Source organism: Uloborus diversus, chromosome 10 (assembly GCF_026930045.1).
Source record: "Uloborus diversus isolate 005 chromosome 10, Udiv.v.3.1, whole genome shotgun sequence".
In the NCBI taxonomy this organism is placed as follows: Eukaryota; Metazoa; Arthropoda; class Arachnida; order Araneae; family Uloboridae; genus Uloborus; species Uloborus diversus.
In genome coordinates, this window is record NC_072740.1 from 78,605,737 (window position 1) to 78,630,696 (window position 24,960).

Genomic DNA, 24,960 nt, shown 5'->3' on the forward strand with positions numbered 1-24,960 from the left:
AGCAGGAAATTTGAAAACACCATCTTGGCATTAAAGTGAGCTTGTTTGCAGACAACATCATTATTTGGTGCTCTGATAATGACTTGATTAAAATGGAGACTATTCTTATTGATGCTCTTTCAGATTTATCAGCCTTTGTTGAACTCTCACTAAATTTCAGAGAATAAACTCTGTTTCAATTCTACCAAATCCATTATCACATTTTTCACCACCAACAAAAGGCTATACAATCATCAGCCCAAAATAAAAATGGATAATCAAGACCTAATGTATGAGAAATACCATAAATATCTAGGATACATCTTGGACCCCGAATTGACAAGTAACAAACATATAGGTAACATTGTTCCAAAGGGCAGTAGACAACTAAATATTCTTAAGAATATTGCAGGAAAAGACTGGCAAGCTGAAGAGAAATACATATGTGTAACTTTGAGAAATACATATGTGGCACTGATAAGACTCATCTTAGAGTATGGCTTTCCTATTTATAGCTGTGCATCAGATACTAATTTGGACAAATTAGAAAGAGTTCAACTCAGTGCTGTCAGAATTATCACCGGGTTGAGACAAAGCTGCCCTAGAGATATTGTACTTTTTGAGGCTAACTTGCAACCTCTCCGAATTAGAAGATGGGCTAATCTCGCCAAATATTTCAATAAACTTTCTAGCTATGGCCAATACAATAAGACTTCCACATACCTTAACAACTGGCAAAACAATCAGCCTTCTGGTGATATAGAGCCCCACTCCTTGAAATCTTTTCTCAGCCCAGTGGAAGGAATTCCAAGAGGTCCTTAAAAAGGACTAGATGCCTGAAAATGTTAGGCAGGTAGCATTGGAAGTCATCAATAAAATCCCTAGTGACGCCATAAAAATTTACACAGATGCAGAGAATTTTTTAACATAGGGACTCCGGGACACTTTTGTCGCGTAGTGAAAAAATTCTGTCGCCTAGATGATGCAAAATCAAAATACTGGGCGACATTGGAAATTCCAAGATTGGTTCACTCATTTTTGTAAACGGATTTCAAATCTTTGTAAAACTTTAGGAAGCCCCTCATCTTTTTTAAAACCACCTCCCTTGTGAAAAGGCCCTGCCCGTAGACCGGGCCACATCACACTCGGCGATGGATTAAGCAATCGATTAACACCCCACCTCATTAGCGCTTCCCTTGATGATAGCTGATAAGCTTTTCACAGCTGTGTACAGGAACGCTACTTGGGGCAGCAAAAGTAGTTTGCTTATCTTTTTACAAACACCAGAGGGAACATTGGCGCATGAAAATTGCTAGCAGCATGTAAACAAACATTTCTTGCATTTATTGTGGCTTTCTGAAAGATTGGTGGGTCATCTATGATGAGTAGCCATTATTATAAACCTTCCTCGAAATCGTCCCACTCACATTTGTAGGAATGTTTTTGAGGGAAGGCCATATCAAGGCCCTGGGCCATATAGCGAAAGGAAAGTAACACTTGAGATGTTTTTCTGTGTTTAATCAGGGAAGGGGCTGTCCACAGTGGGGCCATTGTAGATAGCACCACATTTTCAGAAGGTGGCAGGGGCTCCTGAGGCTTGTGAGTCTCTGATGTCACACAATGCATCTCCATTATTGGTGTCGGTAGCAAACTTTTTCTTCCTCAAATTAGGAAAAAAATTGAAATATAGAAGAAAAAAATTCAATGCACTCCAAAAAAATATAGGTAAGCTGTATTGCATTTTTTTTAAATGTGTTTTATTTTTACAATTTTGGGCCTTACACCTTATTTTGGTTTCCCATCTAAATATTACGTTCAGACAAAAATAGCATCGAATAAATAACATATTCTCATTCTGCACACTACTCCTGTAGTTTGTCATAGTGTTATTATTGAGTAATCGCGAATAGCTTATTATCCTCACTTCAACAAAATTGATGCTGCTCTGATTCTTCAGATTACTATGATGATAATTGTTTTTATATTTATTTAGAGAGCGAAATTTTCTTAGTTATAGTTACAAATTGTCTTTGGTTTGATTTTATTCATATTTATTTCAGGCTTTAACTTAGGCAAACTTTATATTTATTTTATGTTTTGTGTGTGTGTGTAAAATTAAGTTTTTTCATTAAAAAACACCTATATAGATTATATAGATTAACTTAAACAGCGAAATATCATCTAATCATCTTTGATATTTCCAGTTTACTAATACCCATTATTTAAGTTTGATAAGAAATTAAAATACATAACGTTACATGCTGTAAATAATCTTTATGCTTAGCGTACTGGTGTATATCAGCCCTAAAATCTTAATCTCTATTATCACATCCTAATTACCATTTCTTTTTTTAAAGATATGCCTTATGCTACTTATTGTAAGAAATCACCAGTACCACCACGGGTGCAAATTTCTGGACCATTTTCCATTTGAAATTTTCCGTTCCATTTGAATAAATAAGAAACCCAACAAGTAGGGTCCTATCGCAATTCGTGATTGCGAACGATATAATTTTTTCGCAATCATGAATTTCCACGAACTTGTCCGCTGTGTCCCGGAAATTCACAAATTTTATGCAGGGTTATGGATCACTACAAAATAAATACTTTTAAGAAATTGAGATAAAAAAGAAACGAAGGATTTGAAAAGTAATCAACCCAAGTATAGGCTTGCCAGATTTCTGAAATGTTCAACCGGGACACCGGAAAAGAAACCTCTCCCCCCCCCCCCTCAGTGTCGCAAGTATTCAAAAGGGTTCACACCCTTGGCTAGTTTTTAGTGTATGTTGGTCGGTAGTTCATTTTCTGTGCTATGAATAAATGGTCACTAAATTATGAACCAAAAACATGAGTAATAATACTTGACTAGAGCAGATAAATTTAATTTCCTACATGTTAATATTTTCAAGTTACTTAAGGAAGGAGAAACACTTTGAATGAGGAAAAAAGTGAAAAATATTTACATGTACTTTTCATTAGCTCTTTTGGTTCCAATATTGTTGTAAATACCTTCAAAAGCTAATTCAATGATTATTTTATGTTTTTATGTTACAAATGGCAAAGTAATTATCCTAAATAATCCTTCGTAGTTTGTTATTTTTCGAGTTTTTTGTTCGTCTAAAGTCAAATTTATCATTTTCCGGAACGTGAAGTAAACTGCCCAGGACACCGGAATTTTATCTGAAAACCGGTCAAACCAGGACGTCTGGCAAGCCGACGCCAAGTAGTGCCTGAAGTGCAGCGACACCTTGAAAAAGTTGGGTTTTTAATGCAAATAATTCCCACCATAATTAAGTTAGAGAATAGAAAAAAATTGCATAGAGAGCAGAAAAATCGGCCCTTTCCAACGATATATAATGTTAATATGAGCAAGTAATTTTTCACCCCCATATTCGGGAATTTATGTGAGACGCTTTTTGAAGACTTCATTTTCATACTATGTCGAGATGATTAAAAATTTTATTGATTAATTACCTTTTATTGATGCCTTAAAACTCTGATTAGCTAAAAATTTTGAAGTTAATTATCATGCTTTAATAATTGTAGTTTTAATTGAAAAATTAAAATAGTACTAATTAATATAACAGCTAAAACTTCTGATTTAGTATTCCCCAATTTTTAGAGTTCATTCTGCTTTGGACCCCCCCCCCCCCCCCCAACAATGTTTTAGCAACTTACTTGCGGCCCTGATCATATATTTTAGAAATAGTAAAAAAACTGGCTTTATGCTGTGAGTGCTATGTAATTATTCTTCATTCGCTTTTTAATATGGGACCCTCCAAACCACTCCTTTTGTTTATATTATCAAAGATCGTCTACAAACTGTGTTTTAAAAAAGAACTTGTAAAATTTTCCAGGGAGGATCCCTAACCTCTCCTTTTCGCCAACATAGTTCAAGATCAGCCTAAATTTTGTTTTAAGCGCTTGAGTTTCAAAATGTTTCCAGGGGAGAACTCCTCCCTTCCTAACATCATTGGAAGTCTTCAAGAACTACGTTTTTGGAGCTCAATTTCGAAACATTGATGGTCCTCTAAAATCTACTCATGAATCATGTATTGCCTACATTTGCAATTTGAAAAATTTTGGGAGTAGACCTCAGAATCTCTTCAACCCCCTAACCTTTCCAAAGATAGTCTAGAACGCGTTTTTAAATCTATAGAGTAGAAAATTTTCCTGGGTTGGGCCTTTTAATCTCTCTTACTCACCAAAAATCATCCAAAACAGCCTTTTTGGAGCTACAATTTCAAACAATATCCCGTGGCGTGCTCCAAACCTCTTCTCAACCATTATAAAAGGTAATTAGAATGCATCTTTAAGACTGCAAATTAGAAAAATTTCTTGTTGCAGGCCCTCAAATCTCTCCTCCATGTAACATCACGAAAAGATCGTATTAAACTGCGTTTTAGCACTACAATTGCAAAAAAAAAATCTGTGGGAGAACCCCCGAACATCCCTCTTCTGAAAATTATTGGACATAATATTGGCGTTTTTAAGATTTCAATTTCGAAAAATGGGCAGGCCGAGGGGGGGGTCACACCGGAGCGCTTAATATTACGGAAGACAGTTAGAATGCATTTCAAAGATTACAAATCAGAAAAACTTCCTGGGATGTGCCCTCAAATCTCTCCTCCCTCTAACATCATCAAAAAGATCGTCTAAAACTGCATTCTCGCTACAATTCAGCTACAATTTCGAAAAATAGACAAGTGAGTGCCACCAAACCTCTTTTTTCCTAACATTACCTAAGATCGACTAAAATGCGTTTTTAAGACTACAAATTCGAAAATTTTACGGGGGAGAAACCCCCGGACCCCCTTACTTCGGAGTCATTATTATATTTACGGTAGGTTCATATCAGCTTCCTCTTAAATCAGAAGCCCTATAGAGTCACATCAGAACAAACAGTACTTACAGAATACCACTTTGAGGCGACGATATATGCACACATTTGTTGAAAAAAGAGGAAAATTTTTGGGAATGTTACAGCCTTTATGATAAACTTGTGTCGCCTAGTAAAAATTCCTTAAAAAATGCTCTGCACAGATGGCAGCAAACTGAATGATCAGGATGGTAGTGGCATATACCTTGAGAAATCGCGAGAAAAATTGTCCTATTGCCTCTGTAATCCTGAGTTTTCTTCAGTTTTCAAAAGTGAACTTGTTGCAATTGAACATGGCCTTGAATCAGTTCTCAATGAATGTGAATTTGGTGACCTCTGGATTCTCTCTGATAGCAGAAGTTCTCTTCAATACCTAGATAGTTGGATTACTGTTGGAGACAAAACTAGCATCTCTATTCTCCAGAAACTTAAACAAATATCAGAGTCCCATGATGTCCATTTCCAGTGGATTCCGTCTCATGTGGACATTATGTTAGCAGATCTATTAACAAGCAAATCTCTAGACCCAAGAGGGTTGTAGCACTACTTCACTTATCTCCAAAACTCTCACCTACTCTGAACATCAGGCGAGAGTAAATTCTGAAATTTCTAGGGAATGGAAGACACTGCCCTACCATCATTGGTACAGAAGTAAACACCCAGATTTTCCTCCTCTCTAGAGTGCGACAGAGCCTCCCAAACTGCTATCTCAAGATTGAAAAGTGGTCACATTAAAAGTCTCTCCTTTCGTGAAGGCGAGTAGGTTTTTACGCTTTGTACAAAATGCCAAACTCAGCGGGCATCTCCTGAACATATCATGAGCTGCTTAGGACTTGTAGGAGAAGATCTCTTCTCCTCCCCCCTCCTGGTATTGGATTTCTTAAGGGTCAGTGGTCTTATGGACCTTGTCTGACTCCATCAGACGGTCTGAAAATAAGCCACAACACAGCAGATTAATCCTATTTCATCATATCATACTATTAGAGGTCAGTTTATCAGCCTGATTCATCTAACAATACTCTTCAATTGAAACAATCATATCAACACTTTGCTAATTCAATGTCGATCTTCATGAAAAAAATATATAGTTGACAGAACCTTACATATCAGTAATCTTCCAGAGATGTGGTTCTCAAACATCACACAGTCAACAGAACAATCCTTCAGATGAGAGATTGAAACTCGAACAATGCAACCCAGGAGCGGGATACGGTAAGGCGAAAGAGATAAAGTGGGAATTGCTCAAATGCTGCTTCCTCAATTCGCACGTGTAACATTCCGGTTAGTGATTCCTGCCGACACCGGCATGCACAGAAATTTAGGGCCTGTCACAAGGTACTTTTATCGGGGCCTCTACATATTTATCCCTATGTCTCTACATATATTTTACTCCTTGTTCAATAGCAGTGTTCAAAACACATTTTTGTACCTCGGAAATAACCACTCCAGAATCTGAAAAGAATGGTTGAAAAGTTCCCCTTTTACATATTACAAGAGGTTATCCATTGTACCAGAGAAAACGCCTTTTACCTAGCATCCTTTAGCGGCTACACCCAGCAAGTACACTACTGGCCATTAAAATTGCTACACCAAGAAGGCGACATGGTACAAACATGAAATTTTAACGACAGGAAGAAGATGATGTGATAGGCAAATGATTAGCTTTTCAGCATATTCAAATAACACAGGTACCGGCAGTGACACCTACCATGTATTTAAATGAGGAAATTATACAGCCAATTTCCCACATTCAAATTCAATCTGTACATTGTTGCGTATTGGAAAATTGTTGTGATGCCTCGTGTAAGAAGAAGAAATGCGTACTAGCTCTTTTCTGTCTTTGATAGAGGTCGAATTGCAGTGTTGCCAGACGGTCAAATCCAGATTTCCCCAATTCCCTTCCAACTTTTCCCCAAAAAGCCATGTTTTCTATCAAAATTCCCCAAATTCAAAAGTTATTTTTCCACTAATATTTTCATAAAATGAATCGACTTCCTCTAATGTTTTTGTCCCTTGAAAATAAAATTTTTCCCCAAATAGCCAAATTTCCTTATAAAATTCCCCTTTTTTTACTTCCTTTTACAAAAAAGGAAGTATTGTATTCGCGAAAAAATTTTCACTCAAAAATCGCCCTTAATTTCCATTTTGCTCACCCCCAAATGAATGTTGAGTTTTTTTCGATTCGACCACATGCGGAAAAGTGCCTAAGAATGTATAGACACGCGAAATATCCATTTTGACCATCACCGAGGTAATTACAACGACTTTTCTCGTGACGTCTGTATGTATGTGCGTATGTGTGTATGTGCGTATGTACGTATGTATCTCGCATAACTCAAAAATGGTATGTCCTAGAAAGTTGAAATTTGGTACATAGACTCGTAGTGGGGTCTAGTTGTGCACCTCCCCTTTTGGTTGCTTTCGGATGTTCCTAAGGGGGTCTTTTGCACCTTTTTGGGGGGAAATCATTGTTAATTTCGATGTAAACTCAAGTGGCGTTATAATTTGTCGGACACTTGGCGATATATCGCCAGTCTTTTGGTCGCCAAGTTTTGTCGCCAACTTGGCGACAAATTTGGCGGAGTTTTTTTTTTTTTTTTTTTTGGTTTCAATTTGGCCATTGTTGGTGATATTTAGAGAATAAATGTTGAATCACATTAAAATAGCGAATAATGGGGAAATGACATTAAATTGGAGTAAAAGGAAGTCATGTGATGCACACATCAGCTCGTTTTCTTTCTATTTTCGCTTTTTTTTTTTTTTGTCTTCTTTATCTTTATCTTTTCTAATAATAAAGCTGAAAGTCTCTCTCTCTCTGTCTGTCAGGATCTCTGTGACGCGCATAGCATCTAGACTGTTCGGCCGATTTTCATGAAATTTGGCAAAGGATTAGTTTGTAGCATGGGGGGTGCACCTTTTAGCGATTTTTCGAGGATTCAATTTTGTTCTTTTTTATTCCATTTTCCCGAGCAAAATTATCATAAGATGGACGAGTAAATTACCAAGCTATCATAACGTGGAACCGTAACGTGGGCAAGCCAATTGGCAAGAAATTCATCATGCGATACTTGTAAATATGCAGGGGAACCAAAAGACCTTTTAATTTTCTACTACTGGCAAAGCCGTGCGGGTGCCACTAGTCATAAGCGCCTGACCAAAAGATAAGAAATAGCCAAAGGTTTATTTTTTCTACTCGCATTTACTACTCTGTTTCTGTATGTACATTTAAACTATGAATTTTGTATATATTTATCCAAGAATCTTCTTCATCACACTTATTTTTACCTATTTCACGTATCAACTAGGTACTCACGCAGAACATTAATGTGAATTCCATTGCATAATATTCCACATAATGCGAAATGTGAATTCCATAAAGTTGAGCAAAGCTAAACCAAAGCTGTTTGATACAAACTCTACTACTTCTTGACGTGATTCTAAATACGAAAAAAATCCTTTTTTCACCCGAGGTTTTTTTTTCCCCAGGTTTTCCCCAAGAAAAAAAATTTTCCCCATAAAATCCCCCTCAAAATCCATTTCCCCAAAATTTCCCCGGAGAGCACCAGATTTCCCCAAAATGGGGAAATTTCCCCCAATCTGGCAACCCTGTCAAATTGTAGCCTACCAGGATTGTGGTTTATCCTACCGCAGTAAAGCTGCTCGCGTCGATCAAGATCCAATGAGTTAGCAGAATATGGAATCAATGGGTTCAGGATGGTAATACAGATTGCCGTGCTGGTTCTCAAAGGCCAGTAATCACTAGCAGCTGAGAGGACAGGCATGTTATCCGCATGGCCATAGTACAGCCACGTCACGAGCCCTGAGTCAAGAAATGGGGTTATTTGCAAGACAACAAGTGTCTGCACAAACAGTTCGGCGACGTTTATAGCAGTAAGGACTGTCAACTCGGAGACCATGGCTGCGGCTACCATTGACACTGCATCACAGACAGGAGCGCCTTCAATGGTGTGATCAGTGACGAACCTGGATGTACTAATGGTGAGACGTTATTTTTTCTGATGAATCCAGGTTCTGCTTACAACATCATGGTGGTCGCATCCGTGTTTGGCGGCATCGTGGTGGACGCTCACTGGCAGCGTGCATTCGCTATCGTCATACTGGCCCATCTCCTGGCGTGATGGTGTGGGGTGCCATTGGATACACATCTCGGTCACCTCTTGTTCGCACTATGAACAGTCGGCGTTACATTTCTGATGCGTTACAACCTGTGGCACTACCCTTAATTCGAGCCTTAGAAAACTCTATGTTTCAGCAGGATAATGCACGACCACATGTGGCCGGTATTGTGCAGGCTTTCCTTGATACGGAAAATGTTCAACTGATGCCCTGGCCAGCACGTTCTCCAGATCTTTCACCAATAGAAAATGTCTGGTCAATGGTTGCTGAACAACGAGCTTGTCAGCAAACATCAGCCACTACGGTCGATGAACTGTGGCATTGTGTTGAAGCTGCATGGGGGTCTGTACCTGTACATGCCATCCACTCTCTGTATGACTCAATGCCCAGGCCTATAAGCACTGTTATTGCTGCCAGAGGTAGTAGTTCTAGGTACTAATTTCCCAGGATCTATTCACCCAAATTTCTTGAAAATTCAATCATTTGTAATTTCCAACATTATGTATGTGTCCAATAAATATTATTTTGTTATCTGCTTTTCTTCCTGGTATAGCAATTTCAATGACCAGTAGTGTAGATGAACTTGTTTTGTATAGTGAATTCTGGGTAAAAACTCCACATTTTCTCCAGAAAGAAGCAGGAGGGGGAAAGATCCACATTTCCCCGGCAAATAACAGGAAAGCCGTGAAAATTAGGTTATTTGCGGGGTCGAAACTGTCCATAGAAACATGCCTAATTAGTATTCTTCACATCCCCCCCCCCCCCAATAGTTACATTCAGTAAATTTTTCAGGGGCGGCTCATGTATAGGTGCTGCTGAACTGCGGCACCCCTGCTTTTGTCCTCATATAATGTGTTTATTAGTTCATTTACATTTGCATTGATTATTACCATCAAGAATTATAAATGTTCTAAAATTTTATTTAAAACATTATGAGCAAGCATTACTAGATGCTGCCAACAGCAGCGGCACTGTGTTTTTCTTAGTGCCATATTTTCCTTTAAATTTATGCACACACAAATGGTTTTTACCAGCCGGGATATCCACTTAGCAGTACTGTCCCTGAAGCAAAGTTCCTTTTGAGAGTACAATCAATGGAAATGGTCCCCGCTGTAAAACTGTCATCTATATTTGATTTGTGATGATTTAAATCATCTATTGGGAAGAATCAGAGTTAAAAATGTATTACTAGTTAAATTTCAAAGAAAGTGAAAATTTCCTACTCCCTCCTGTAGAAAATGGAATTTAAGTAAAGAACTCATAATTAGAGCACAATCCCGTTCCCACCCGAAAAGAAAAAGAATTTGATAAAAATATGCATGCTCGAGATATTTATTAAAAAATTCTTTGAAGGAGCACCCCTTTCAAGGGTTCTAAACTAGCCTGTACCAACCTGCACAGCTATAGGTGCTAAGGGACTCCCAAACATTGCAAAATGTTTTGTACATTTGAAAAGTCGCTTTTAAATTCATTTTTAATCCACCCCATAAAAAATCATTTTTCAATCAATCAATTTTTATTTCTGAAAAGTGAAAGGCCGAGACCCCTTTACCTTTGGAAGTGAGTTTGCAGTTGAACTATCTAGGTTTTTTTTTTCTTTCACATCTAGTTAAAGTGCAATTTAATTTTTAAAATATTTGTGGGGGACATTCTGAAAATCTGTTGTGATCCTTTGGTTTCACCTTGAAAAATACTGACATTATTGATATAAAGCTTAAATATTGAATGCATACATGCATACAAGTGATGTCTTTTAAATAATGTTTTGGAGACAATTAGTATGATACCAGCTCATAGCAGGCACATGCGGTGGTCCAATTGTTTTCATATTATTACTTACACTTTGTAATATTTGTCTTTAGTATATCTATTTTCTGAGTAAAGCGTGTTAATTCTAGTAACTAATAACTGTCATGTTAAAAAGAAAAGTTTTTATGCAACAAATACAAATATATCATATATAGTACTGATTAATTACAAAATTGCAATAGAAATGCTAAATAGCAACGTGTCAAAAAAACATATAATAACTGAAGCTGCTGTCATAATTATGCAGCATTATAAACTACTAATAAAATACCACCCAGTTAAGAGTTTTTAGAAGCAAATAATACATTTAATTTCACAGTTCTTTTATAAATGAATTTCATTCTTCATTCCTGCGAAATGTTTACTTCGTGAAATATATCCAAGCTTGGAACTGTCTGCTTATTTTCAAATCTAAAAAAGCCCTTACAACAATCCCCTATCATTGAATAGGAGCCAGGGCAAGACTGTGCTGTCATGGCAACACCCCTTCTATACTCCTTGTATTTGGGTTCTACTTGTTATGGGGTGGTTCTCTTTTTCTTGCCTGAGAATATGTGTTCCGGGGAAATCACTGTTGGAGCAACACATAAATGTTTTTTAAACTAATTTTCAGTGAAAGAAAGGAGAAGAGAAAACATATAGTTGATACTCTGTCTTTTATGGGAAAAAAAATGATAAATGAAAATAATTTTATTTCTGGAATGCCCAAGCACTGCTTGGTTTGCCAGAAATTTTGATAGATATTGAATTGATAGCTATTGAATTATACTTTCATAACATCTCACGTTGACAATTTCAATTTAAACTCAATTAAACTCATTTAAAATTGAGAGAACTCAAATTTTGGGGAGAAAGTAATGTTTCAGAAGCATATTTTAAGAAATTAAACTACTTTTCAATCATGAGATAGTCAATACACTCATTGCACAAAGAAATAATTGTGAAAATGTATGCATCAGTTCAGTAACAAATGGTTTCTACTTATGTGCAGAGCTGAATTTAGCTCCACGCCGCCCCTAGGAAGATTTAAAATCTGCTGCCAATTCCCCTCAAGAAAAAAAAAGACACAAAAATTCCGTGGTTAAAAGAAAACGCAAAAAATAGTGTTCCGAAAATTAAACTGTCAAACTTATGAAGATATGATTGCATTCAATATTCAAGGGGTGCCAGGGTGCCCCGATGGGAGGTCACTGACCTCCTTAAAAAATCCTTATTTGGAAGCAAAATTGCAACATTAAGCTTCTTTTTTCTTTTTAAAATTTTTTTAAATTGTTTTTAATGATGCTTAATATTCCTTCTGATTAGGTCTTATGAATGTATGATATTTGTATATGCTCTTTTTTTATCATTCGGCAAATTGAGAATTGTTTTCATCTATGAATCAACGATTTAAAAAATGTCCTCTGTTTTATTATGTTCGCTCACTTTACGTTTCTTACCACTCCTCATTGCTTGATGGTATTTCACTTGTAAATTGTTACTAGATTACATTCCAAAAAGTCCAAAGATTCTGCTTATGGGAACTGCCCATTTGAAAAATATGTATCACATTTTAAAAACTTTTTGAAGACTCCTTTTTGTTCTTTGGTTTTTAACTAAGCATGTTTTCCTCATTTAAAATCATTCAGCCTTTTTTGCCCATCACTCATTTTCATTTGTGGCCCAGACTTAATGCTATTAACAGAAAAGCTTTTTGAATATTAATAATATAGAAGAGAAAATACACGTCAATCACAGAAGAAACCATAATCGAATAAACTTTACTGTGGCACTAAAAATCTTAATCAAACTCCAATCTTGTTGGAGCTCCTGGTCAAACGCTATGACACTTGCTTTACTTCAATCAACACTGCTTTTCATCTTCACACTTATTGTTTTACACATATCTATTACCATGCTTGCAAAAATATCTCATTTTCATAAGATTAGTGAAAGTAAACATTATTGAATTACAAGAAAAGATGTCACTATATGGAAAATGAATATCACTTCAAAAGAAATCATTTAAAAAAAAAACGTAAAATTTGCTACCCCTGAAAATTTTGCCGTCCTAGGCAGCTGCCTACTCTGCCTATTGAGAAATTGGGCCCTGCTTATGTGATGTGCTACAGACAAGACAAATTGCCAAATTTTTGATCATTGAACATTGCTAATTAAAGATTCAAAAATTAAAAAACATAAGTATTTTCATTGCTGAAAAATTATTTTCAATTATGTAAAAGTAGTTTGGGAAATTAATTTATTTTCCTCTTAATTTGCTCTACTGACACGGCACTTCATTTGGTAGAAATTATAAAAGTAAAAATTGGAAAATTCTTACCTGTAATTCTATACAACTGAAGTGAAAACTTAACTTATACATCACATAAAAGACTTCATCCAGCGCAATCCATTGGAGCCAAATAAATGTCTTCTACTAGAAATAACCATTCCCGAAGTTTGCGCTCTAGACATTGTATGAAAACTTGGGACAAGCATAAATTGATCTTATTATTGATGTAAATTTATTTTTTCTAAAACACAAAAGTCAATCCTCTATACATTTTATATTATTGCTTGTAATTTATATGCTTGAATTAAATGAAATCAGCATGCAATATTTTTAACACAAATTTATGGAAGTACCTTAAAAAATATTTTTCTACTCTTGAAATGTGCTTGAATTTTTTTCTCCCTGAAGGGTATGAATCCTGATGAAATAAACTACTTTCTTGAACTAAAACACAGGTTGCATTAGCTACTATCTTGTACACTTGATTGACTTTGTTAACTGGTGATTTCGGCCATGCAATTTTGTATATGGTGCAGTTACCTTGTGTTTATTCCCTCAGGGTTTGTATGCCCTCAAAGAACCCATGAAAAGTGCTTAAAAAAGTGAATTTTCAATTGCTTGAAAAAAAATTAAAATTTTTCTTAGTGCTTGAATTCTTTAGAAAATCATTGGATTGTACTTAAATAATTTTCAAGACTATTTCATCATTGCAATTTTCTGAACATGTTTTCGATATGCAGTATGGCAAAAAATTGCTTCTCATTTTTGAGACTTCAAACCTTTCCCATCATGCAAATATTTCGATATTTGTGACAATCAAGAGTTATTTTGACCAGAGATTAGCTCAATTTATGTTTAATATCAATCCATAATAAACTTCTTTATTTTTGGAGCCATTGAAACATTGAACTTATTTGGACTTTGCAGAATATTACTTCTTGTGTTTGAGATTTCTATATTTTTCCATCTTGCAAATATTTTAATATTTTTGGAAATTGGAAGCTATTTGGACATGCGCTACCTCAAATTCAATAATAACTAAAAAATGAAATTTTTTTTGTCTTTGTTTATATGCTTATTTATTTTTCAAACTTAATTTTAGTGATTTTTAACTTTATTACACTGACTGCATCACAAAAAGAAATTCTTGCTGATTTTTATGTAAATTAATCCCCTGAATCTAAAAAGGATTCCCCCCACCCCATTACATCAATCTTTAAAAAAATGTTTTTCAACAATTTCTCAGCCATTATTTTTATTCGGAGAAGATAGAAGCATTTTATAATAGCCAATAGTATTCTTCTGGAGAACTAGAAAGTGGCAAATTTCAAAAGCATAATCATTTGGAGCAAGTTGGGAGACTCATGGAGTGTATCCTCCCCTAAAACCTTTAAAATATTCTCAAAATCGATCTTTTTTCCAAGAGATTGTTTTACAATTTTTTCAGTTATTTTTTCAGCATAAAACTGGAGTAAAACACCCACTCCTATCATCCATTTCCAAAAACATATTCACATGGTAAAAAAAAGGATATTTGATGCATTGCATGTTGCATTGTCAGAGTCCCATTGCAGATCTTCTGTAAAAGAACCTTCCTTTATATTTATCAACTTACATTCACAGATATAACTATGATTCTAAATGAACTTGGGTACCTTATAATGTACGTACTTATATTTAAGGGCATGCACCCTCCTCTATTGTTTATCGCTTCTTGATATAGTAAAAACAATGGGAGAGGCGTATTCTGAAAAATATACAGGGTGTTCCGTTTTAACCTGCAAGACCTTTATTTTCGCAGCTGTTAGTCCGAGATGTATACTTCCAATTACAAAAATGTTCAAAATCAGATGCAGAGTTAAGATATTGAAAATTTGAAGCAAAAATAAAAATCAGCCAAAAAAATAACAAATTTTAACTTTTTACACGAGCCGCAGGTCCCCGAACTAATATTTAGAGAAATAATCTCCATTGAAAACTATTACTGGCGTAAAAAACTTGACATTTGTGCGACCAAAACTCAAGGAGATATTCCATTTCAAAGTTTTAAGTTACCATACAGAAGATGAGAATGGAACTTATCGCCCTTTCAGAAGAATGACAGGCTGTCTAAGTAAGAAAAACAGGGACTTTATATTTTTCATTGCTATTCAAAAATAAATACAAATGTTATGCCGTGATATGTAAAAACGCACTACAAAGCATCTAACAATTTGAAAAACCACTCTATGCACACATATCATTTTAAACACATGTCAACTGCTACATTTTCCCCCAAAAGCTATTATTGACGGTGAGTGAAAAGTGGTGTAAGTCACAAAACGCAGTGTTTCATATCTTGGTGAATATTGGTCGTACTGATTTTAAACTTTTTGTGTTGAAATTATTTTTCAATGGAGATTATTTCCTTAAATATAAGTTAGGAGAATTGGGGCCCGTATAAAAAGTTAAATTTTGTATTTTTTGCCTTTTTTTATTTTTACTTTAAATTTTCAATATCTTAACTCTGCATCTGATTTTGAACATTTTTGCAATTGGAAGTATACATCTAGGACTAACGGTTGCGAAAATAAAGGTTTTTGTAGGTTAAAACGGAACACCCTGTATGCATTAATGCTACAATATGAGCATACATAAATTCATTTTCAATCTTAAGTATATTTGTGAATGAATATTGACTAATACAGGAAGGTTCTGTACTGAAGATCTGCAATGCGACTCTGGGAAATAGTTAAGGTACATTACAGGGGTGAATGTGTTCCGATTACACTAGTCAAAAAAAAAAGAACTTTTGGTCTGCATCCTGATTTCAATCCTACTAATTTTGGGTCGAGAAAAACAAATATAGTAGTGGAATTTTTTTTTTATTAGCTCTTATTTCCAAGATACATAAAAGCCCACTGGAGAAAGATATTCACAGCAACCACACATTGATTTAAAGGTAATGTTAAAAAGGAATATAAATCCTGTGCAATAAATGTTATTAAATAGATCTTGTTTTATTAAACAATGCTAATTTTTGTGGAGCAGTGGTTGTCTTTGGCTGATTGCTGTAAACGCTTCATTTTTTATTACTTTTGACTGTCAAAGAAGGACCATTTCTTGTAATAGTTTAGCAGCATTTGGTGAGCAGTAACTCAGGTCAATGATCCTGATATCTGCATTCTATTGGAAAGATATCTTGGTGAAACGTTTCCTCATGCTCACTGCTCATAGCTTTAGTTTTTAAACAAAATATCCTGGAAGAAGTGAACAAAGTGGCATTTCAGAGACACATCATTCATCAATGGTCACAGAACTCCCACAGGGTTTAACCAACAATTTTAAATCTCCTCTCCTCTTGCGCTTAGAAATACTTGTAATATACCCTTAGAGGCTTCTTGGGTGTTTTTTTCTCTCCTCGCATTTTTTTTTCCCCAAAAACGCTCATTTTATAATTGCGCATATTTGAAGGGCCGTTAAAAATTCTCTCCTTAACCTTAGCTTCAATATATCTTAAAAATTTTCTCTAAGGTATTAAAAAATTTACTTCGTTCACATTTTTCACGAAGATCTTCATTATTCCCAGCAGAATGAGCATGCGGGGAAGCAGAAATGGGTAGATCTACCCAGAACTCCAAATTTCTGCTGATTTTGGGAAGCTTTGGGCTCTTCCCAGAATTTAAACTTCTTGAGTCCATTTCCGTTTTCATGTTGTGAGATTTTCTATCCCAACCTAGGGTTGAAGTTTGGAGGACAGTCAGTCCCATGTGTTTCTATTTGCCAGGAAAATAAAGACCATTAGTTGAATTCACTATTCTAGTTGGCTCTGTATCTTGACAACTAGAGCTAATCTTAATTTTTTATGGTGATTTTCATGTTTAGCGCAGCAAAATACTTCAGAAATAGCTATTTTTGAGCCAGATGCATTTTAGGTGTTTGACTAGTGTTGTACGCTATAAATCTGGAAGTATTCATTTTGATTTTACCTTCTGACTCCTTTTTTTTTTCTTTACCCCTAAATTTCAGCTGTTACTATATTTTCCTGCGTATTATCTGTGGCGGTGTATAATCCGCAGGTCCTAAAATCTACTAAAACTGCGTTTTTAGAACTACAATTTCAAAAAACTTCCAGGTGAGAGCTTTCGAAAACTCCTTTTTCTAACATCATCAAAGATAAAATTGATTTTGCCGCTTCAGTTTTGAATAATGACTGCCACCTATAATTACCAAATATGGACTACAATCGCATTTTTAAGGTTTGAATTGAAAAGAATTTCCGTGGAAGATCCCCTGAGCCTGCCTCTACCTAACATGTTGAAGAAATTCACAATTGCTTTTTGGGAGTTTCAATTTTAAAAAATTGCCACCTGGGGACGGGGAGGAGAATCAAGAAACCCATCCTATGCCTGACAATTTCCAAAGATATTTAACTACCAAAGAAAGTCTAAAACAGCATTTAGAACTAAAAATTTTGAAAAGGTTCCGAAGCAGAGCCCGCGATTCCACTCTCGCTAACGTTACCAAGGATCGTCGAAAACTGCGTTTATGGATTTTCAATCTCGAAAAATTGCTGTGAAAAGGTCTCCAAATCTTGCTTTTCCTTAACATTTAAAGATGGTCTGAAACTATAATGTCAAAAAATTTTCGGGAGAGAGATCCCCCCCCCCCCCATCTCTTTTCCTGACATAATCGAAGCATTCCACAATTGCGTTTTTAGGGTATCAATTTCGAAAAATTGCTGTGACAGGCCACCACACCTCTCATCTCCTTAACATTTCCGAAGATCGTCTAAAACTAAAATTTCAAGAATTTTTTATATGAAAATTCCCTGCAGGAACCCTTATTTCTAAAACGATTGGAGTCATATTGCTCAGATCTAGTAATGACTCACTCCTAAATAAAAAGTTGAATCCACTCTCTCTATATGTATGTACAGTACCCGCCGCTAATAAAATCACAGGATTATAAAATCAGCCGCTTTTTAAAATCAAATCTGAAAGAACAGAATCATTGCGATACAAAAACATGTTAAAATCATCCTTTAATAAAATCACTCTTGCCGTTTTATAAAATCAAAATTTTGAACATCATACGCAAAAAATTGATGAAGAAGTGCCAAGAAGTCAAGGAATTGGCCTCAGAAGATGAGGAAATCTCAGCACTGAGTTTGCCTCTTCAATGGATGTCAAAAAAGCGCTTGATAATATACGATGTACTACTTTAGAGCAAAAAAGAAAATAAAATGTTGAACGTTACAAAACATTTTGTAAACTCTTAGATGCTGTTTTGAATCTTTACTCTCCAATTCTGTTGACCAAACTGCAATAAGCCAATATTTTAAGACCCTTGTGTAAAAAAATCTCTCATGTTTAGTTAAAATTACAACTGTATTTTGAAATACTTAAAACAAAAATAAATGGCGTAATTCATTTCGTTTTTTAAAGTATTTAAACATCAAAACCTTTCATTTTTTTTAATGTAGGTATGCCGGTTTATAAAACCAGCCTCTTTATAAAATCAAATGTCCTGAGAACGAATGTGATTTTAATAAGCGGCGGTCACTATACTTTTATATAGAACTAGAAATTTGTGACTCTGAAAAGTGTTATGTTTAGCGTAATGTAATTTACAAGCAAGAGAGTTGAGAAAAAATTTGGGAGCAATTTTGCGACATTGAGCGTATAGGGGGAGGGACATTTACAAATATCTTCATAATTCTCAATCCAATTATTTGTATTTTCATTTCTTTAAATCGTGGCAATGAATATTCAATGTCTGCAAGACTAAACGCTTTTGAAAATATATTTTCCGAAACAGCACTAATTTATAACAGGCAGCATTTCGTTTGCATTTTCATTGCTCTCAGTTCACACGGGATATTTTTTTGTTTGCTTTCTGGTCTGAGCTTGGCTCCGATACTTCAGACATTTTTGCTAGCAGGGCAATGTTTGTTGAAAGAAAGAATTTTTTTTGTGAGTTCGGCTTTATTTCCCTGTAAGGAACAACCAAAACATTTTAAATGGTAATAATTCCAAACCAAACAATTCCCAACCCTGTAATTCCCAACCAAAACATTCCAAAACATTTGAAATGGTAATAATTTCTTTGAAAGAATAATTATTTTCAACTTCTTTTACTTTATTTTTAAATGCATCACTGTCTATGCAAAAATTGAAACCACAAAAATTGTTTAACTGTTTCCTATTGAAATGGTTGCCACTATCATTAAAAATAAAACAATGTAGTAAAACGAGTCTCTCTCCTGAGAAATTTCATAGAGCAAAGTCAACATCTTTTCTTTCTGTTAGTTCCATAAAAAAAAAACATAACGTTTCTAGATGTTCCGATGATGAGATATCTGATTGAGTCCAGTTGAAAATTTATCCAAAAAATTTAATCCAAAAATGCATTTTTTTTATCAAACACAGTTGTCATTAGTATATTTTCACTTGAAATGCTTTTTGAGCTTGAGATCACTTCTGAAGACTGTGGGGGGCCATGGCACTGCTAATTACTCACTGTTAGGATGAATATCATTGACCACACAACTTATAATGAACTAGATGCTTACATTTAATATATGGTGACTGAAAAGGTTATGTAGAAACAGCATGTGTGGATGCAAACTTGCAAATGGGAGATGTAAAGCCAAAGACTAGCAGATGCAATCACAATGCCTCGACCTACAATTCAAATTAAATTATTTTAGTTATGCGCTTATGAAACCAAACCAAATTAACAAATGAAAATAGAAACTAAATGTTCCTTTTTTAATACTACTCAGCTAAAAGTGAAGTTGAATTTACTTGTGGTTTTAAATGGGTATTTAAATTTGAAATATTTGTTTGGTATTAGTGGGTGAAATATTATGCTGTTAGTTAGAGATTGAATAAAATTTAAAAAATAGGAAACAAAATATTTTGTTGTGTTGTTGTTACCTTTGTAATTCATTATTTAGTCTTTAACAGTATGTATTTATTCATCAAAAGATTAAACCAGATATTCATCAAATTTTAATAATTCATATGATACCGTTGAAAACTCTCTTATGAACCTTTTAAAAACAACAGCATCAAATATTTTTCATGAATGTCTGTATTTAATGCTTTTAAATTTTTAGTAATTTATTTTTGAAAGTGATGATGTTATTGCCTGTGGTAAATATTGTATATATTTTTCCAACTCTTGTTTGAAATGTAATTTTGTTTTGGAAACATTTTTAAATACCTACAAGTAAAATGCCTAGTTTTCCTTGTATTTTCTGTGCTTAATTCTTGATTTTGAGTTTCAGAATTTTGCTTGTATGCGTTTGTATTAACTTTTTTTTAATTTATGTTAACTGCCACAAACTTGCATATTTCAAAATTTTAAGTCATGATTTTGCTTCCCATTTTGAGTAAAATCTTTACATGTTTTACTTTCTGTTGTTGCTACCAAATTCTTCAAAATGTCTTCTTTGTATGCAGATGCAATCGAAGTTGGATCTATTTTACTGCTTCCTCCAACAGTTTATGATGAAATGACATTCTTGAGATTTGAAATTCCGGTGAGTAATTTATCTTTCCATTTGAGAAATGTCTGAAAACACTTGGTTGTGGCTTGTTTGTGAGAGAGATAAGTAGAGGAAAATAAGAGTTGACCTATGAAAACACCTAAGAACATGAAAATTCACAAGTCTGTCATATCAGATGAGTGTTTTGTTTGCCTCCTTTTTAAGGAACTGTATATCTACTGCTATAGCTTTCGAAAAACTGTAAGAGAAAAGCAAAAAGGTGCATCTGGTGCAAGAAGAAACATATGCAATTAACTGTTTCATTTAATGTTGACATACTTCATTAAAGGCTAAAAGGTTTTCTTTTTTTTCTTTTTGGGCACATTTCCGTCTTTTAAAAAGGTTTTTATGAAACGGAGGGAGGTAGAAAAAGAAAAAAATAGAAAAATAATAGAGTACCAGCACCAGTAACAGACATACTTAAGACATTGCTCTCAGGTTAACTCAATTTTCTGAGCCTTTTAATGTATTTGCAATTTTTATACTATTTTTCTCTTGTGCAACTATATCTTGTCATTGTTTGGCTGCTTCTGGATCCTCCAATTTAGTTAATTCTATTCTTATTTCATCAGTTTGGAAGAAAGGTCCGAACCCCAGTAACAGACATCGAAAAATCTGATGATGCCCAGAATAGGATGAGTCATGGATAAAATTCCCCTTTTCTCTTAAAAATGTGTAAAAGTTCTTTATTTTTAGAACTAAAGCTTTATTAAATTCAAATGAACATGAAACACCAACTGACTTCATGTCAGCTGTTCATAACCTTCCACCGCTGCCTTGTAAATACCAAATGGCTCATAAAATTTACTCTAATAACACTAGATGGTTGCACTGTATTCATGGGCCACAGCAACATCAGTTTTACCCGCCTAAAATTCTTATTATTTAAATCCAAACTTATGACTGTCTGTTACTTGACCCTTGTACTGGTACCATTACCCTTTAATATGCGAAAGAAAAACAAAACTGATGATTATTTATTGGCATGGGGCCTTTGATGAGCGAATGTTGATTGCTGTATTATGCATTATATAGTACTTCATACTGAAAAATAGCTTTGTATTTTGCTCACTATGTTTTGTGTGATATACTAATAAGAAAATAACTGAAATATTGTATTGTAAACCAAAAGCGGATGCTAAAAGATTGCTGCACGATTACAGCAAAACTCAAATATTATGCATGACACGTTGGCATCGAAGAAACGCTAAAATAGGAACTTTGTTTTCAACAAAGTAGCAAACAAATGAGAACAATTTTGAACAAAATGTTGAAAAAAAAACTTAAAATTTTTGAGAGAAAAAAATCCAAGATTTCTTTTTTTTTTTTTTTAAATCTAAGGGGAAAAGTTTCAGTTATTTTGCATGGCTACTTTAAATAGTTTAAATTATGATATTTTCAAAATAATTAAACTTAATTTTAATGAAGCAAGTAACCTGGAATTTTGTAAAACACAACCTGGAAAACCTGGAAAAGTCATGGAATTTTAACCACAAGTGTAGGAACCCTGTCATTATAACCGAGTGCTTGTAAAAATCGGGTTCGTAAAAAAAATCATTAAAATTTATACATGCTTTCTTTGTTATTTTTATGTTTCTGTACAATACCGAAAAAGTTGGTTATTTGATTAGAACTATCTTATTTAATCTTGCTTGTTATTGTTTCGACGAACATGGGGTTCGGAAAACATCGCTATGTGCATCCGTGGCTTCAAAATAGTTTGAAGTTTTTCTGCACTTTAGAAGTCAAGTATGTCAATGGGTTTTTAACTTCAAATTCTTCACATTTGTAGTAATGGTGGTCGCTTTCCCTTTTTTTTTATCTTTCTCTATCTTAACTTTCAGCTACAATATCCTCGGAAGTATATCTCGGAAATGATAACATTCTCCTCAACAAGTATATAATTTTAAATGCTCCTCTACTCCACGAATTTCAAAAAAAAGGGCTGTGTCATTATTTGCTCTCATAATTTATGTCTTCTCCCTAACTTTGGGTTGAGGAGGAAATCAAGAGACATTTTATGAATTACAAAAATATTGCTCTCTTTAAGCGTTGTTTGCTGGTTAAAAGAGAGTTTTGTTCCCATAGACTTAGCATTGTACCAACCAAGTCTTTTCATTTCCTCGTTCAAACAGGGCTCGTTATAAGCGAGTTAGTTCGACTGTATATTCCTTATCTTTTATTTAATAAAAGACTTCGTTTGTTTTATGTTTTCTATTCCCCAGTGTGTTATTTACTTGACTTAACTTATTGTCATATTTAGTATAATGATATATTGGTGTTTATCGTTAAACTGGTTTTATTTTTTATTGTATGCATGTAAATATTTGTTTTGTAGTCATTTAATCCAGTCTTTTTTTTCCAGAATGAACAAGAAAATTATCCTTACATCTGTGCAGACACCAAAGACTATAAGGATTTCTATGTTAAAGGACTATTGTTCAGAGTTATAGTTGAGCAAGTTAAAGTTGGGGAAACTTATAACTTTCTTGAGGCCGTGCTTCTGTTCTTTGCTTGTTTTTATGTGTTTGACATAGAGTATCCTGAAAGAAGTAGAAAAACACTCGTTATGATGGAAAAGCTATATTTAGGTCTCAGAGACGATGATTCATCTGAATTGTGTGATGAATGTCTTGCTGCTCTTAAGTTCATTAGTTCAAAAAAAGCATAACTCATTCATTGTACAGAGTGATATAACGAAAGTTATGATTTAAAACTGAGTAACTTATATCTTGTCGAGTACAATTTGTAATGAATGAGCAGCCTAATAGATTTTGATATGGTAACTGTCATTCCATGCTTTTCAAACTCTCATGTTGAACATTTTAAGAGTGAACACATTGTGCCTTTACTTATGGAGAGTGAGGTTATTAGTATTTTAAACCTTTCATATGCTTCTGAAATGGAACTTTGTTGATACAATTTTACAGGTTCATTCGTTTCCTCAAACTAAAGCTCTGGTAATTTCTTAGTTCCTCCAAGGAAAAAAAAGAGAAATACGTGGTTAAAAGATTCGAAACTTGTATATATCATCCTTTTTACTAAATAGCTCTATATTTCACAAACATGCTACAATAATAATAATAAAACTTTAGATTTAACAATATAAACACATTTAAAGTCATAAAACTTATGACTGAATTAAGCATTTTCACCAGTTCACATTAGTTCATTCACTTTTTATTTTCATTTCAGTTTTTTCCATCTTTTGTAGTAATCATTTCTTCCCATTTGCCTTTTTCAATACTGATTTTTCATTGGATTTTATGGCTTTATTTGTTTTACAAAATATATAATGTTTTCTTTAATGATCGGAATGCCAATTTTCCAACAAATTTTGCACTGCTTGTTCCAAATATTTATTCTTTCTCCAGGACGAAGAAAAAAAAAAGCTCTCTATAATAAAAGAACTCTTTATAAGACCAAACTTTGGAGTTACAGTTGAACCGCTAAAATTTTGAATTGGCAGGACCGCAGTGATTATCGGTTCAAAAGTTTTCCAGACATGGGAAGTACTTACACCAAATGCAAAATTTCTCCTGTGAAAATAAAGGATGAGTAAATTGGCCAACACATGCAGTGAGAAGCAATGGGATGAAGGTGAACTTTTAAACTTTTTGAGCAAAACACGTTTAAATTTCAGATCCTAGGTCAGGGGTCTGGCCAGAGGAAATTTGGGTCCGTTAACGGACCCTTCACAAAAATCTGATCAACCAAAACTGACCTTTCACAAAATCCACACCAACCAAAACGGACCCTTCACAAAATTCTGACAAACAAAAACGGATCTTTCACAAATTGTTTATTGGAAGAGCAAATCTCAAATCAAAATAACGCAGCATATTTCCAACGATAATGTTTGGAACCTTTTTTAAAGTTTAATCAGAGATATTACCTTATACAAAATCTGCTAATTTTGCAAAAGAAAAAAAAAAGACGCTCTTATGAGGCTCCTGCAAGCGATAAATAACTACTAAGGCCAAATAAATATAATGCATGTTGTTGATTTCTATGAAAGAAATTAACAGCTGAAAGTCAGTTTGGTTTATAATTTTGCTTGTTTGTTTTATGCAGCGGTGTTGTTGCAAACTTCTCTGAAAAAATTAATCGTAAGCACTTTTCTCCCCGCTCATGATTTAATAAACAATAATATACAGGGAAATGAACTTAGAACTGCAAAGGATATTTGGGGGGGTAGGGGATGTGATCGTTTCAGATAGGATTACCAACTTTAAACTTAGCGTCTGGTGGGGTGATGTTTAATTGATATTTTGGAAGAAAGTTATATGGGTTTGAATTTTCGATGCTAAAAAGGATAATTAATTTTATATGGACTCTTTTTCATTGTTT

General features: G+C 34.4%; 1 protein-coding gene across 1 annotated transcript in view; it reads left to right on the top strand.

Annotated features, from left to right (window-relative positions):
* Positions 1 to 23,281, top strand: part of LOC129231061 (uncharacterized) — a 77,716-nt gene extending 54,435 nt beyond the window's left edge. The window contains exons 6-7 of the mRNA XM_054865309.1: positions 20,525 to 20,604; positions 22,976 to 23,281. Coding sequence (XP_054721284.1) covers positions 20,525 to 20,604; positions 22,976 to 23,281 — 386 coding nt within the window. The remainder of the gene's footprint in view (positions 1 to 20,524; positions 20,605 to 22,975) is intronic.
* The last annotated feature ends 1,679 nt before the right edge of the window (positions 23,282 to 24,960 follow it).